The sequence below is a fragment of the Myotis daubentonii genome, chromosome 13, assembly GCF_963259705.1.
Source record: "Myotis daubentonii chromosome 13, mMyoDau2.1, whole genome shotgun sequence".
Lineage (NCBI taxonomy): Eukaryota > Metazoa > Chordata > Mammalia > Chiroptera > Vespertilionidae > Myotis > Myotis daubentonii.
Window position 1 is genome coordinate 23629780 of NC_081852.1, and position 16819 is coordinate 23646598.

The 16819-nt window shown below is 42.7% G+C and overlaps 1 protein-coding gene across 5 annotated transcripts in view; it reads right to left on the reverse strand.

The window, feature by feature from the left end:
- The window catches only part of TET1 (tet methylcytosine dioxygenase 1), a 104788-nt gene that overhangs the window by 79213 nt on the left and 8756 nt on the right, over positions 1–16819 (reverse strand). For 3 of the 5 annotated variants that reach the window (XM_059662537.1, XM_059662536.1, XM_059662535.1), the window contains exon 2: positions 4238–4291. In XM_059662537.1, coding sequence (XP_059518520.1) covers positions 4238–4291 — 54 coding nt within the window. Of the gene's footprint in view, positions 1–4237; positions 4292–4530; positions 4808–4847; positions 4982–16819 lie in introns of those variants that run through there. The other 2 variants (XM_059662539.1, XM_059662538.1) reach the window with 2 other exon arrangements.

Here is a 16819-nt window from a genome sequence, read left to right on the forward strand (position 1 = left end):
ACATCCCCTGAGGGGTCCTGGACTACGAGAGGGCACAGGCTGGGCTGAGGGGACCCCCCCCAAGTGCACGTATTTTCATGCACCAGGCCTCTAGTATATATATAAAATATGCCAGTGTTTGTCCTCTCTAAGTGAAATATACATCTTATATGTTCCCCATTCCGCATCACTCCACCATCACCTGTTCCCTTTTATCGCCACCATCAAGGAAGGAAGGAAACTGAAGAGCAGGGCTGCTAGTGCAGAAGCTGGCAGGAAGATCCCCTAGTTTTCATTTTTTCTTTTCTAAATCATCTGTAGACTGTGTCCTGGTTTAATACTCACTGATAATTCTTCACATGTGTTCACTCAGTCTTCCAAATACTACTTTGAAGGTATTTTATAATCAAATAGCTAGAAAACGTCCCTTCCCAGCTTCAAAAGAGTATCTAATTACAGAATGTACAAATGGGGTCCTCTCACAGGGATGCTCACATTTACAGTATTTAGAAATGATTTTACATTTAGAGTTTAATTGCAAAAATCATAGAGTTCTACATATTTCACCCAGCCTTGCCTAATGTTATCTTCTTTTGTAAAAGAAAATTTTTTTAAAAATATATTTTTATTGATTTCAGAGAGGAAGGAAGAGGAAGAGAGAGACAGAACTATCCATGATGAGAGAGAATCATGGTGGATTGGCTGCCTCCTGCAAGTCCCTCACTGGGGATCGAGCCCACAACCCCGGCATGTGCCCTTGACTGGAATCGAACCTGGGACCTTCCAGTTCGCAGGCCAACGCTCTATCCTCTAAAGCAAACTGGCTAGGGCTTAAAATTTTTTTGAAGTTTATTTTATTGTTGACAGTGTCACAGATGTCTCCCATTTTCCTCTCTAACATAAGCATGGTTCTAGTACTATTTCTGGCCCCACCATACTGCCCTCTGGTCATTAGTGATGCTGAACACGCTGTTTGCAACACCAGGCCCACACTCCAGCCTTACATGCCAGGGAAGGCTGACCAAGATGTATTTCATCAGTGGGCTCCCTTTCCTTTCCCTTTTCTCTTCTGAGTGGGAGCAACCAAAGAAAGGAAACTGGAGGGCAGGGGATTTATCCATACCCTCCACGCTATAGCTCTTTCTCTGCAGGAAGATCCCTTTACCCAAGTCCACAACAAAATCTCTGCTCACTGTATTCAGCTGCAACTCTTCTACCTGCTCCCAACCCCTCGCCCCTTCAGGCCCAGGAGTGGCAATAGCTCTCTGATGTCTTTAGAACCGTCATTGTTCCATAAGCCTGCCCACACCTTTCAAACAATCCCTTTATGAAATTACCCTCAACACCCCCAATTGAGCATGCAACCTGACTTTCTCCAGGAGCAAAGACTGACAACCTAACCAAAGTGATGTTACCTCAAAACTGACTTTCTCTAAGAAGGAAATATATCCTTCTACCTGCAACACACAAAGCAAAGGTTATTTTACATAAATGCTTTGACCAAGTGAAGTTCCAAATGATGCCACTCACAAGTCAAATTTCAAGAATCAAGGCCTGAAATTATTTCACACCTTTATCTTATTCAAGAGTCATGGGAAAAATTATAGCACAGCCCACAAGCTGCCGTTTATATATGAAAACAACGCCGTGATCATCAACAGGGCTTGAGCAGGAACCGGGTCCTACAGCATGTGGAGGGGCAGAAGTTTGTGCTGACCTGCCACCCCTCAATCACTTGACTTGATTCCCAGAAATGGTCGTTTCAGCTAGAGGAAAAGGGTCTCTCTAGTCAGGAATTTGAGATACCTATCAGTAATTTATAATTTTGAGTTGCAGTAGAACAAATATAGGTCATGAATACAGGTTGTTCAAAGAGGAGAGGTGTGAGACACCCCAAGAAATTCCAGCCCCACAACTAGTCTGTGTTTATGAGTTAGCAGGTTCAGAGTTGGATAGGACAAGCTTCAATTCTATACCCAGTTTCCTTAATCAGACTCTTTATTATCCAACGACTTCCTCATACATGATGAGGATGAAAGTTGGTCAAGGTACCTACAGCATCTACCCTAACAAAGAACAAAGGACCCAGGATATTTGAACATCTAAGAGGCCAGAGTCAAAGGAAGCAGACTTGTTCTCTGGCACAATGCCAAAGGCAAAGGGAATTCCGAAAGGAGACCAGCTGTAACCTGTAGGTCCTATCATTGATCTCCTGGTTATTAAGTCTGTATCCATAAAAACTTAAATTGAAGGTTGTACTCCCTTCCCGCCCTCCCCTCCCCCCGCTCCCCCAAATGTGGAATTTGTTTTGCTAACATCTCCCTTCAGGATTTCATAATATTCTACATTTGCTCTCACTGTATTTTACACAACCAAGCTAAAATATCAAAGTATTTTAGCATTTCCTCTAAGAAGCAGAGAAAGTTTTCTTAAAATATCAAAAAATATGTGTCAGGAGAATAGTAGATAAAATATTTTAAAATGCCAACATCAGAAAAAATTTTTTTTCCCTTTTAGAGCATTTCCCTACTCTTGTACAATAATGGATAACTACAGAGGAAAGTGAGCGAGAATTCAGTTCGGTTGTGGCACATGAAATTCAACCACCCAAAGGCACTTATTTTTCAAAAAGTCAGAGTCCACTGCCATTATTCAAAAAAAGCAACACACAGTATATTTATTTCTGAAATTTATTTCAGGCGACAGGACACCCACACACTGACAAAACAAACACAGAATTAAATAGTACTACCATACCCCAAGTCTACTTCCTAGCAAACGTGGGTAACTTAAGCTACCAAGCTTCATCTATATTAGTTTGTCCATATAGTTTCTCCCTTTAATCTCTGGCCTCACCCTTGCCTCCCACCAATTTCAAAGCCATTTATTAACAGTAGGGCTAAAACTATTTCTCCCTTGAAGATTTTAAGACAAAACACCTAAGTAGGGCTTTTCATTATGTACTTATATAGTTGGGGTGGGTGGGTCAATATGCAGGGGTAAAAAAATTTAAAAAAAAAACGCACAGAAGAGGGTTTAATTTGAAAATAATCAGTATTCTATTTGTCCAGGCCAATAGAGAATTTGTGCCAAGCAATTTCATTCATTCATCATGCCTAGGACACAGGTGACTGTATGGTAAATATTAAATAAATACTTGTTGGTTGATGAAAAATGTACGTGGCAAAGCTGTGTACACACAGGAAACAGAAACTTGAGGTGATCAGACAAAATTAGAAAGCAATGCAAGATGTGGTTCTCCGTGCCAATAACATTTTCAAGATGTACACTGGGAAACGAGTGAAATGAAAATCTGCCATACTCATAGTTCAACATGCTGTTCCTCTTTGAATGCTAAAACTTCATTTGTAAAAGAAAAGCTATGATCAGGTTAAAATGCTTTACATTATAGGTGCACAATATAATTTTAAAGACCAGCAGCTTTATTGCTTAATGTCTTCTTGAATGAAAAAGGTTGCTTACATTCATAATAGCAATATACTGCTTGAAGTGGAACCTTTAACACTTCTTTGCTAGACTAAAGCTAGCCTCCAACTTTCAGCAATGCCCTATGTTTTTAAATTAACCCTTTTAAGTGCTGTACAAAGCTCATAACAGGAATTGCTAGCTTATACCGAATTAATTTACTACTAGATACTCATTAGGTAAACTACTGAAAATAAAGAAAACATGCATATTCCTACAGCTCTATAAATGTCAAAATTAAAGATAATATAATGATAATTTAGGATTAAGCAAGTATAATTTGGCTGTAAGATCTCAAAGGCTTATACATTTTCAGTTGAACTAAAATCTCTAAGAATCTTTTCCTTTGGAAAGAAAAATCACACACTTTAAAATAGTATCTAATGGAAAGTCTAATAAAACCATAATGGATCATAGCTGTCAACTTCAAAGAGTGTCTTTCTTCTTAAGAGCTTAAGTTGACACTCTGGTGAAACACCACAAATGCAGATGCTACCAAGGCAGCTACAAAGAGAAAAATTTTATTCACAACACTTTGCATATCAACTTTTCCTTCTGCAGATCTGTGTGGAGTTGAAAATAAAGGATGCTAATATGCACATTATGCAGCACATCAAAAAAAAGAGAAAACACTTTACTGGAGTGAAAATTCATTTACTGAAAATCTGGGGAAATTCACATCCCCTGTACTGCAAATTTACCCCTAAGTGACAGAAAAATACTATATGAAATGGAAAAATAAACTGATATGATTTAATCAATAGCTGATTACCTTTAAAACTTTGGGCTTCTTTTCCCTCTTGGGCCTCTTGTTTTCCTTTATAACCTAAAAAAAAAAAAAAAAAAAATCAAATTGCAAAATGAGCCTCTATTTAAGGGGAAAAAAATTAACTCCCACCCCCCAAAATTATTTTGGTCATTTCTCTATAAAACTACTTATACCCTTTCAAAGCATCAACATGTTTGCTAAAGCAGAAGCTCAGGAGCTTATGTAAAATGTATACTTAAAAAGTCACTGGAAAAAAAAAAAAAAAAGCCTTGCAGAAAGATGAAGTAGGGAAATACCCTTTCTTCCCCTTAAAGTCTGTCTTAATTAGCCTCTGCATTCTTCACAGCGAAGCCCACGAGGTAGCCATCTTGCTTGCTTCTGCAGAGGAAGCCTCTACAGTGAGCAGTTCTGCAAACTGCTTTTTGGTATTATTATCATGGTGTTTCAAGGCAGCCCTGGCCTGCCAGCACTGTAGACGTGCTGGGCATGCCTTTTGCAAAAACAGCCCCACAAAGAGTGCAGCCAATGGCAATGCAGAGCTTAGCAACTCCAAAGTGATCCTCTCTGCCTAGCCTTCCCAGACAAAGGACCTCCTGTGCGGGTCTGCTCTCACCACAGGACACAGGCAGCCACAAGCTGCGACATGGAGTTCGCTGCGGAGGATCTGGTCGCAGGGAATTCACGGGAGGCTTCGGCAAAAACAATGCACACCGATCCCCCAGGTCTCCGCCATCGGATCGATGGCGGGCCGAGTCTCCCTGATGAGTAACCCCTGGGTGGCTCTGAGGGCAGGTCTGCGGTGGGGAGGGGGCGGAGGGGGGAAGCGGCGGGCCCTGCCTCCAACATACAGGAGATATAGCTGAGCTGAGGGGGGGGGGGGGGGGGGGGCAGCTGGGCTTGCTGAAACTCTGGAAGGTATTGTGCATTTTTACTTTATAAGGCAAGGCTAAATATTGGCGATATTTAAGGCAGGAGGTTATGTGAGGACAGTGTAGGCTCAGCTGTTGGGCTGCGTGTCTCATTCCTCCGGAACCACACCTCTTTGCAGCAGGCGCTTTGCCCAGAAACACAGCAATTTGATTTCTGTCAATAAATGTCCAATGACAAAGACGGATTAAAAAAAAAATAATAAAGCCACTTAAAAGGAAAAGGACAGGATGAGGGGGGGGGCGGGGGGCGGGGGCGGACTTTTCAAAATACACTTGCCACTCTGTGTGGCTGGAGAGAAAAGATTTATCTCTTGCTCTGGACATTTCTGGTGACCTTCATTTCCCCAAAGAAATCTCTCCCCCCCCCCCCAAAAAAAGAAAGAAATCTCTCCCTCAACTGTCACTAAGCATCCCCCCCTCCCCCACCTACCCCCCTCCCCAGCCCTTCTGCAGGCCAGGCAGATGGACAGGGAGCTCCCCACTTCCCAGGGATTGAGACCTGAGCCAGAGGTGGAACAAGGAGCCACCAACATACACACCTGAGCTGCCCCCATGCCCAGTGGGTGGTAGGTACAGGGAGAGCTGGAACCATAGTTGGAACTTGCCAGATCCTGTCAATGGCAGAGCCAGAGAAGTTTAGCTCTGGCCATGCAATAGTGGCAATCGAGCAAGAACCAGTACAGCTGCTGTGAGCGGGCAAGTCTCAAGGTCACGGCCAACATTCAGTGCAGAGGCAGGTTAGAGCCCCATCACAGCCACCCAGCCTCAGGTCCACCCTCACGGGTCCCAACTCTCAGCAGCACATTTGGGGCATTGGCTGGAGGGCCTCCCTGGCTGCTCAGCCAAAGGTGGGTTTTCCACTTGCAGTTGGATTCGGAACAGATTCCCACAACCAGAAATGGGGAGGGCAAGAAGGCTTATGTTTCATCACCCTTCATTCCCAGCCTTTCGGTTTGCCACAAAAGCACGCTTTCTATGTTGGAATGGGAACTCCAACATGCATTGTCTTTCCATTTTAAACCACCTCTCCTTCACCCATCACCCTCAAAATATTTAACCAATGTAAGAAGCAAGCCTACTGGGAGCAAAACCAGCAGATCCTGACCTAATCACACCCACCAAAGCCACCTCAACCGCACGAAGGAACTCTGTGGGGAATGAAGCAACGATGAAATAGGTAGAAAAACAGGATCAAACACAAGATTTAAGAATTGGTGCAAGATGTTTTCTTAAGCCCTAGCCAGCTTAGCTCAGTGGATAGAGCGTCTGCCTGGTGCGTATGGAAGTGTCACGGGTTCGATTCCGGGCAAGGGCACATGCCTGGATTGCGGGCTAGGTTCCCAATGGGGGTGTGCAGGAGGCAGGCAATCAATGAGTCTCTCTCACCATTGATGTTTCTATCTCTCTCCCTCTCCCTTCCTCTCTGAAATCAATTAAAATGTATATATTTTTAAAAAGATGTTTTCTTAAGAAACAGTTGAAGCCCTAGCTGGTTTGGCTATTTAATGTTTTGGGTTTTGCTTTGTTGTTTTTTTAATACTCACCGGAGGATATGTTTTTATTGATTTTGGAGAGACAGAGAGATAGAAACATCGAAAGGTTGCTCTTGTTCTAATTGGCAGCCCAGGGGAGTCGAACCCACAAACTTGGTGCACGGGAAAATGCTCTAGCCAGGGCAGCATGGTATTTTTAAGGTTGATCCAGGTTGTAAGATATATCAGACTTTCATTCCTTTTTAAGGCTGAATAATATTTCATTGTGTATATAAATTTTATTTATCACTTCTTCTGTTGATGTACATTTGGGTTGTCTCTACCTTTTGGCTATTGTAAATACCACTATGAAATGGGTGTACAAGTATCTATTTGAGGCCTAATTTCCCTGCTTTTGAGCAGATACCTGAAATGGAATTGTTGGGTCATAATTCTGTTTAACTTTTCCCAGAACTGACAAACCATTTTCTTTTTCTTTTTTAAAAATATTTTTTAATTGAGTTCAGAGAGGAAGGGAGAGGGAGCAAGAGATAGAAACATCATCAATGAGAGAATCATTGATCAGCTGCCTTCTGCACAACCCCTACTGGGGATCGGCCCCGCAACCCTAGTCTGCAGGCCGAAGCTCTATCCACGGAGCCAAACCGGCTAGGGCACAAACCATTTCCTATAGCAACTATACCATTACATTCCCACCAATAATGCATACAAGGACAAGCCCTGCATGTTTCTTTTTTGTAATCCTCACCTGAGAATTATTTTCCATTGATCATTTTATTTAGAGAGAGTGGAAGGGAGGGAAAGAGAGAAACATGGATGTGAGAGAGATCTGATTTCTGTCAAAATATTTAACATTGGTTGCCTTTCCCACGCCCCCCGACCCAGGGCCAGGGACTGAGCCCACAATCAAGGTACGAGCCCTTGACCAGAATCAAACCCGGGACTCTTCAGTCAAACTGAGTCAAACTGGCTAGAGCAGCCCTGCATTTCTCATTTCTTTTTCCCTTTACTTTTTTTTTTTTTTTAGCTCTGCAATATTTAAATAAAATTTTTTAAAGCATCAACATTTTACCAGGTTGATTACTCAATACTTACTAGAGTGGCTATGATATATTAAGATATAGTTACATATTTGAAATCAATCTCTTACCTATGTAATCAATATGTTTGCTTGCCTCAATAAAATAAAATAAAACCAAACCAGGCTCCTAGTGTTAGGTGTACTGAATATCCACACTGGTGAGAAGTTCATTTTTTAAAGCCCATGGACAGTCCTGAGATACTCATGAAGCCATACAACACTGTCCTTAGTGGCCTGAGCAAACATCGACGGTCTGTGTGCAGTGCTCCATAAAGTGAATTACTGAATTATGACAAAATCCATCCCAGCGAAATGCGAGGGTTAATGAAAGTGACCAGAGCTCACACTAACTCCAAGATTCCAACTGATACTACACCATGAAGATCTGCACGTGTTTGAATACAGAATAGATGGGTAACCTCACTTGGTGGTGACCATCTGTTCTAAATCCTATAGTTAAAGAGTTGACAGGCTCAGCTAAGGGCTTACGTAACAGGGAACTCTGAGGGAGAGAATTCTAGCAGATTGGACGTTAAGAGAGCCATTCTCCTATTATTATTATTTAGGGCAAAGTTCATACAACTAGATCCTGTTGCAAGTACAACAACTTAGAAACTAAGAAACCTTGTGTTATAGTCTTACTTATTCAGAACTTAATTCTTTCACTTAGATCTGTTTCCCCCACAATGGGTTATGATTATTAAATTGCATGAGTTGATATTCGATTTTAGAATAACACAGGTGTATTAGATTCTTCAAAATAATACAAAATGAGATCTCTTTTCTCTTAAAAATCAATGATTTATAATAGAACTAAAATTTTTAAAAATCAGAAAAGGCAGCCTAACCACTACTTTATTTTATAGATAAATGAAGGCCCAAAGAGGTAATTACTTCTCTCGGCTACACCACAAGTTAGAGCTTGACTTGAGCCTAGTTCTAACCATCTAGGCTGCTCTCTATACAACTGCCCTTCATTTTCAATAGCCAGCAATGGACATTTGTAAATATCCCAAAATAAACTTAACAGAACTGTCTTTAGAGGGAGCTTTAAGTAGATGATTAACCACTATACCATACAATATTGAATGTAAACTATAATTGAATTTTTTTAAAAAAAACGACAACACCCCCCCTCCCCCCAAGAAATGTCTTCAAACCACATGGTTTATTTTTAGGATAGAGAAATAACTCATATTTTCAAAAGATTGGTATTTTAAATCAACGTAACAGTAGGTGTGCTTTTGTAAAAAAAAAAAAAATGTTTTGTTCCCTCTGAGGTAAATTTTTTTTAATAATTTTTAAAAATATATATATATATATATATATATATATATATATATATATTTAAAAAATATATTTTATTGATTTTTTACAGAGAGGAAGGGTGAGGGATAGGAAGTTAGAAACATTGCCGAAACCGGTTTGGCTCAGTGGATAGAGCGTTGGCCTGCAGACTGAGGGGTCCCAGGTTCGATTCCGGTCAAGGGCATGTACCTGGGTTGCGGGCACATCCCCAGTGGGAGATGTGCAGGAGGCGGCTGATTGATGTTTCTCTTCCATCGATGTTTCTAACTCTCTATCTCTCTCCCTTCCTCTCTGTAAAAAATCAATAAAATATATTTAAAAAAAAAAAAAAAAGAAAGTTAGAAACATCAATGAGAGAGAAACATCAATCAGCTGCCTCCTGCACACCCTCTACTGGGGATGTGCTTGCATCCAAGGTACATGCCCTTGACTGGAATCGAACCTGGGACCCTTGAGTCCGCAGGCTGACGCTCTATCCACTGAGCCAAACCAGTCAGGACGTCTCTGAGGTAAATTTATGAATAATTTCAAAATTATATTTCTCTTCCTAAGCATAAGCAATTCTGTACCCACAAGAAACTAGACATACAGACACTGCCTAGGAGGAGAGTTCTAAAGTCATCGCAAGTTAATTCACTCTTCCTCAAAATTGACACCTCTGCAGCACAAAATCCTTCCAATATTAACCACTCTCCTCTCCCATTAAATCCTTATATATTTCTCTTCTGGTGTAGTGTGTGTGTGTGTGTGTGTGTGTGTGTGTGTGTGTGTGTGTTTTGGGAGTGAGGGAAGTTATAGGTTTTACAGTGATAAAATCATAAAAATATTCCAAGTACCATATTGTAAACTTCCGGTCAATAAGAATAAGGAAAAGATGGCTTACTTTTCACAATGCGAACGGAGATCTTAAAGTGAATTTGGTTTGTTTCTTGTGAGACATAGGAACCTGGATGACTAACACTAGAGAAATCCCTCACAGATTGGATCAAGTAATACTAGTCTGGGTAAGGGCTGTTGACCCCTTTCACAGTCTTCCCTCCCTCTCCCCAATTTCCTTCCCTGAGGCTTATCGTCAGCAGCTCTTTTTCCCTCTAAAGGGCCAGGTCTACCTACTATGCACCCTACTCCCTAGCAGTCTGGCATCCTGCTGGCGAAAGTAACTGCTCTTCAGTAACAAGAATTAAGGAACAATTGAATGATGATCTTCAATTGTTGCCAAGTGAGAATCATTGACAATGAGGTGAACCATAGATAATGCCTGAGACTAATGGGACCGATAAACCGCCTCTCCAATTTCAAACAATTCTTAGGACTAACTTGAAATTGACAGGCCTACTCCCGCCAATCTAGATCCATTAATTTAGAAAGAGAATACAGCATCTATGGGTTTTTGTCAAAAATGATGAAATCACAGAGGCTACTGCTACTTAGAAATGTTTCCCCTTTTGTGAATGATGTATTAAAGTTTGCTTCTTACTATTGCTAGTCTGCCCCGTGTATTTTATAATTAATATTCTTTTTTTTAGTCCAGCCAGTGTCACTCAGTGGTTGAGCCTAGACCAGTGATGGCGAACCTTTTGAGCTCGGCGTGTCAGCATTTTGAAAAACCCTAACTTAACTCTGGTGCCGTGTCACATATAGAAATTTTTTGATATTTGCAACCATAGTAAAACAAAGACTTATATTTTTTTATATTTATTTTATATATTTAAATGCCATTTAACAAAGAAAAATCAACCAAAAAAATGAGTTTGCGTGTCACCTCTGACACGCGTGTCATAGGTTCACCATCACTGGCCTAGACCTATGAACCAGGAGGTCACTGGTTTGATTCCCGGTCAAGACACATGCCCAGATTGTGGGCTCGATCCCCAGTGGGGAGGTGTGTAGGAGGCAGCCTATCAGTGATTCTCTCTCATGATTGATATTATTTATCTCTCTCTCCCTCTCCCTTCCTCTCTGAAATCAATAAAAGCATACATGCATACACACACACACACACACACACATATTAAAGAAAGGAGAGAGGAAGAGAAACATTGACTTGTTTTCATTTTTTACTATTTTTATTTATTTCAGAGGGGAAAAGAGAGGGAGAGTTAGAAACATCAATGATGAGAGGGAATAATCGATTAGCTGCCTCCTGGGTATGTGCCCTTGATGGGAATCAAACCTGGGACCCTTCAGTCCGCAGGCTGATGCACTATCCACTGAGCAAAACCAGCTAGGGCAAAAAAAACATATATTAAAAAAATATTTTAAAAAGACAGAGAAGCCGAAACCGGTTTGGCTCAGTGGGTAGAGTGTCGGCCTGTGGACTGAAAGGCCCCAGGTTCGATTCCGGTCAAGGGCATGTACCTTGGTTGCGGGCACATCCCCAGTAGGAGATGTGCGGGAGGCAGCTGATCGATGCTTCTCTCTCATCGATGTTTCTGACTCTCTATCTCTCTCCCTTCCTCTCTGTAAAAAATCAATAAAATATATTTTTTAAAAAAAGACAGAGGAGGAGGCCTGGCCAGTGTAAGCTGTGCACCAAAGGGTCTTGGGATCAATTCCCGGTCAAGGACAGGTCAAAGGCACGTACCTGGGTTGCAGGTTTGATTCCCAGCCATGGTGGATCATGTGCTGGAGACAACCAATCGATGTGTCACTCTCACATTGATGTTTCTTGCCTTCTCCCCTCCCCTCTCTTCTCCACCCACTCCCTGCCCACTTTTGCTCCCTCCCTTCTATTCTCTCTTAAAGTATCCTTGGTTGGAGATTACCAAAAAACAAAAATAAAAAGAGGAAAGTTAAACATTATTGTTTTGTGTTCCTGTTTTTATTTTTTGTTTAACATCTAATAGTGCACAGGGAGGGTCCCTGGAAAAATGGAATCAGGTGAATAAAGAAGGTAATTTAATTTCTGTGTTGACTAGTAGATAAATCTCCCTGAAATTCTGCATTAACTTTCAAATAAGTTCTTGCTCCTGCAACTACAGAAGAAAATAACACACGCTTTTCTCTCTAAATCTCAACTATCAACTCCATCCAAAATTCCACGGCTGGGATGAACTCTGGGCTTCCCCGTCTGGTCCTCCCACTTCCTCCTGCCTTGATTCTTCCTACTTTTGCTCTTTAAAAGAAAACTCACCACAAAATGGTGTTGCATATGAAATACGATATGAAAATGAGCTGCATAGTGTAAATGTGTAGAATACAGCAGAAACACCAAAACCCTCTCATTATGCAAGGACAAGAAATAGCTGTGGCATCGGCGTCTGGCTGCAAACCACAACTGTAATTCTCTAGCACATGTGAACAGTGAAACCAATTCATTAATAGCACATCTTCTCCAGCAGGAAGAAATGCTTTTGCATTTTGATGGCCACTTCTGAGGACTTCAATTTCTTTCCTCTAAATAATATGAATCAAGTGGCAGGAGGGAAAAGGGTAACAGTAATATGCAAATCCCTTCACCGATACAACAATAACTACTATGTTTAAGAACTTGCTATGTGGCAGGCACTCTGCCTGACCCTGTGTGAACATCCCTTCTGCACACCACAGTCTATCACTCTGTGGCCAATAGACCTATTCTCACACTGATAAGCACATAGGAAATATCCAAATTCTAAGTAATAGTTTGTTATTTAACTATAGGAACAGTTGTCAATTTTATTCCTTCGAAGTCTAAAAAAATGTGGTGTGGTTCTTTTACTAGGTTTTGTACTGGGGAGTAGAAGCCGTGCCTTACATTTCTGTAAATTCTAATAAAAGCCAATAAAACCATCTCTCCAGAAAAATGCATATAAAAATATGTTGCATGTAATTTGCAGGAGATGATAAGCTATGAACCATCTTTTTAAAAAAATGCATATAAAAACAATGTGTTGCCCTAGCTGGCTTGGCTCAGTGGATAGAGCGTCAGCCTGAGGACTGAAGGGTCTCAGGTTCGATTCCGACCAAGGGCACATGTCTGGGTTGTGGGCTAGATCCCCAGTGCCGGGTGTGCAGGAGGCAGCCGATCAATGATTCTCTCCCATCATTGATGTTTCTATCTCTCTCTCCTTCTCCCTTCCTCTCTGAAATCAATAAAGAAATATATTAAAAACAAACAAACAAACAAACAAATAAATAAATAAATAAAAACAATGTGTTGCATATAAATTCTGTGGAGATAGGATCAGGGAGCACTGCAGCCCATCCAGATGAAAAAACTCTGATATAGTAATTCTATTTTTAGGATTGCTGAAGCATCATAGGAAAGATGAGTGCTGGACCCTGGGCAGTGTGGCTCAGTTGGCTGAGCATTGCCCCACGCACCAAAATGCAGCCAATTCAATTCTTGGTCAGGGCACATGCCCAGGTTTCGGGTCTGATTCCTGGTCAGGGTACGTGCGGGAGACAACTAATTGATGTTCCGCTCTCACATTGATGTGGGGTTTTTTTTTTTTTTTTTTAATATATTTTATTGATTTCTTACAGAGAGGAAGAGAGAGGGACAGAGAGTTAGAAACATCGATGAGAGAGATCGATCAGCTGCCTCCTGCACACCCCCCACTGGGGACGTGCCCGCAACCAAGGTACATGCCCTTGACCGGAATCGAACCTGGGACCCTTGAGTCCGCAGGCTGACACTCTATCCACTGAGCCAAACCGGTTCGGCAAACGATGACTATTTTTGATGTGGGGTTTTGTTTTTTTCTTTTTCTCTCTCTCCCACTCCCTTCCTCTCCCTCTCTCTTAAAACAAAACAAAACAAAACACACACACAATAAAAACATATTTTTTAAAAAATAACAATCTGTTCAATCTGAACATCACTGTAAAGGAAAAAAAAGAAAATAAAGACAAGTGTTGGGATCATTAAAAATAGGATCAAATTTGTCTTCGGAATTCTTGTCAAGTAACCAAAAATATGTGGAAAGTTTAGCAATACTAAAGCAGTGATATAATAATAGAAAATTTTAAATTGTTTTTTTCCATAGTAGCTAAAAATACAAGTACTTAATCTGAGGTGGCCAGTATCCAGTCATTAGTAAGAAAATATACTGCTATGCCAGCTCAATCCCCATCTTTGAGAAAGCATTAAGATATGTGTACCAAAAAGAATGTAATTAAACTCTAGTTTCTGATTTTGGGAGCAGGAAATGGACCTGGCTTTCTAAAAAAAATACCTGTACCACAAACATTAGGTTTCCAAAAGTGATAAAGATTTAGAAATCCTTAGGGAAATGCTAACTAAGTATTTTGCTTATGCTGATATGTTTAGTTTGAAATAAAAGACTAATTCCAGTGTTGAGGAAATGATCTAACTTGGGAACCCAGATTTTTATATATATACTAGAGGCCCGGTGCACAAAAATTTGTGCACTGGGGGGGAGGGGGGTCCCTCAGCCCTGCCTGTGCCCTCTCGCAGTCTGGGACCCCTCGGGAGATAACGCCCTGCTGGCTTAGGCCTGCTCCCGGGTGGCAGAGGGCAGGCCCAATCCCTAGGTGAAGCCCCTGGTAGGGCTCAGAGCAGGGCCGATTGGGGATTTGGGGCGCCACCCCCTGTCACGCACAGAGCAGGGCTAATCAGGGGGTTGGGGAGCTCCCCCCTGTCACTCACAGAGTAGGGCCAATAGGGGAGTTGGGGCACCGCCCTCTATCACCCACAGAGCAGGGCCAATCAGGGGGTTGGGGCGCCGCCACTGTCACACTCAGGGCAGGGCCAATGGGGAGGTTATGGCTCTATCCCGTCACACACAGAGCAGGGCCCGTGGGGGGTGGGGGGGTTGGGGCTCCGTACCCTGTCACACAGAGCAGGGCCGATCAGGGAGTTGGGGCGCCGCACCCTGTCACACACAGAGCCGCAGGGCGATCAGGGGGTTGGGGAGCTCCCCCCCCCACCCCGTCACGCACAGAGCAGGGCTGATCAGGGGGTTGGGGCGCCTTCCCCTGTCACGCACAGAGCAGGGCCCATCAGGGGGTTGAGGAGCTCCCCCCTGTCACTCACAGAGTAGGGCCGATAGGGGAGTTGGCACACTGCCCCCTGTCACACACAGAGCAGGGCAGATCAGGGGGTTGGGGTGCCACCCTCTATCACCCACAGAGCAGGGCTGATCAGAGGGTTGGGGCACTGCCATGGTCACACTCAGGGCAGGGCCGATGGGGAGGTTGTGGCCCTGTCCCCTGTCACACACAGAGCCGCAAGGCAATCAGGGGGTTTGGGCGCTGCCCCCTGTCACGCTGATCCCGGTGCCAGGAGGCCTCTCAGCTCTGCTGATCCCAGTGCTGGGAGGCATATTACCCTTTTACTATATAGAATAGAGGCCTGGTGCACGGGTGGGGGCCAGCTGGTTTGCCCTGAAGGGTGTTCTGGATCAGGGTGGGGGTCCCCACTGGGGTGCCTGGCCAGCCTGGATGAGGGGATGATGGCTGTTTGTAGCTGGTCACACACCCTTCAGGGTGGGGGTCCCCACTGGGGTGCCTGGCCAGTCTGGGTGAGGGGCTGAGGGCTGTTTTCAGGCTGGGACTAAAGCTCCCAACTGCTCCTTTTTTTCTTTTCTTTTTTTTTTTTTTTTATTCTGGGCCAGCTTTAGCTCTGAGGCTCCAGCTCTTAGGCCTCTGCTCCTGAAAGCAGGTATCTGGTTTGTTTCGGTTCTATAATCGAAACTATGTATCAACTTCAGCTCTGAGATCCCAGCCGGCTGAAAGCTGGTTTCTGGGGTTTTGTTTAGCGTCTATATTTGTTACAATGTTTGAAACTGCAGGCTCAGAGGCCTGCAGCGGCAGGCGGGGAACGTTGGAGTCCTCCGTCACTGAAGCAAGCAAGCCTCATGTTAGTTTCAAGCTGCCTGGCTGCCGGCCGCCATCTTGGCTGACAGTTAATTTGCATATTGCCCTGATTAGCCAATGGGAAGGGTAGCGGTCGTACGCCAATTACCATGTTTCTCTTTTATTAGTGTAGATGATAATAACACAAAAAGACATGACCTGGCTTTCTCTCCTTCCTGGTAACAATTGTGCCACATATCCATCACAGAGCCACAATGCCTGGCTACTTTATGGGGAGAATGACTTTTGAAGCTTTGAAGCCATCAACTCTTGAAATACTACTTGGGAATGAACAACCAAGAGATAGATCAACTAAAAGAGACGTGGAAATAAACTCCAAAGCAAAATAAACATGAACCACACTATGGTGCTCATTATTACATACTAATATAACTTGTATTATGCTGACACTAATAAAGGTGTTAGTTCATCAGCTTCACACATTTATTTCCTAGATAAACTGATATACTCAAAATGGCAAGGTAAGATTTGAACCCTAGTAACAAGATTCCAGACATTAACATGCAGGGTAAGCGTCAGTCAAGATCAGCACGGCTATCTTGGGATTTACACAGGCAAGGATCCTAGACCCCAAAGACTTTTTTCTTTTTTCCTTTATGGTCAGTTCTGTGGTCAGGTTTGCTACTGAAGTCTCAGCAGTGATCCAAAGAGATTCCATAAAGGCATATTTAAGGACATAGAACATCTGCCCTCAATTGAAGGAGCTGGTAGCAAAAATGTGTTCCATATGCCATAGACAACATCTGCCAAAAGGAGACCCGGCTGCTTGAGAACACTAAGAAAAGCGGTGGCCAAGAGAGGATGGCCCCACCCCTTCTCTCACTAAAATGGACAAAATAAGACACATATGTCAACCAGCTCTGAAATAACATATCTGGACCTAGACTGTTATCACATTACCCATAAGGTGGTGGACAGTGAGGGGTTCAGTTTGTATCATACTTTCAGCTTT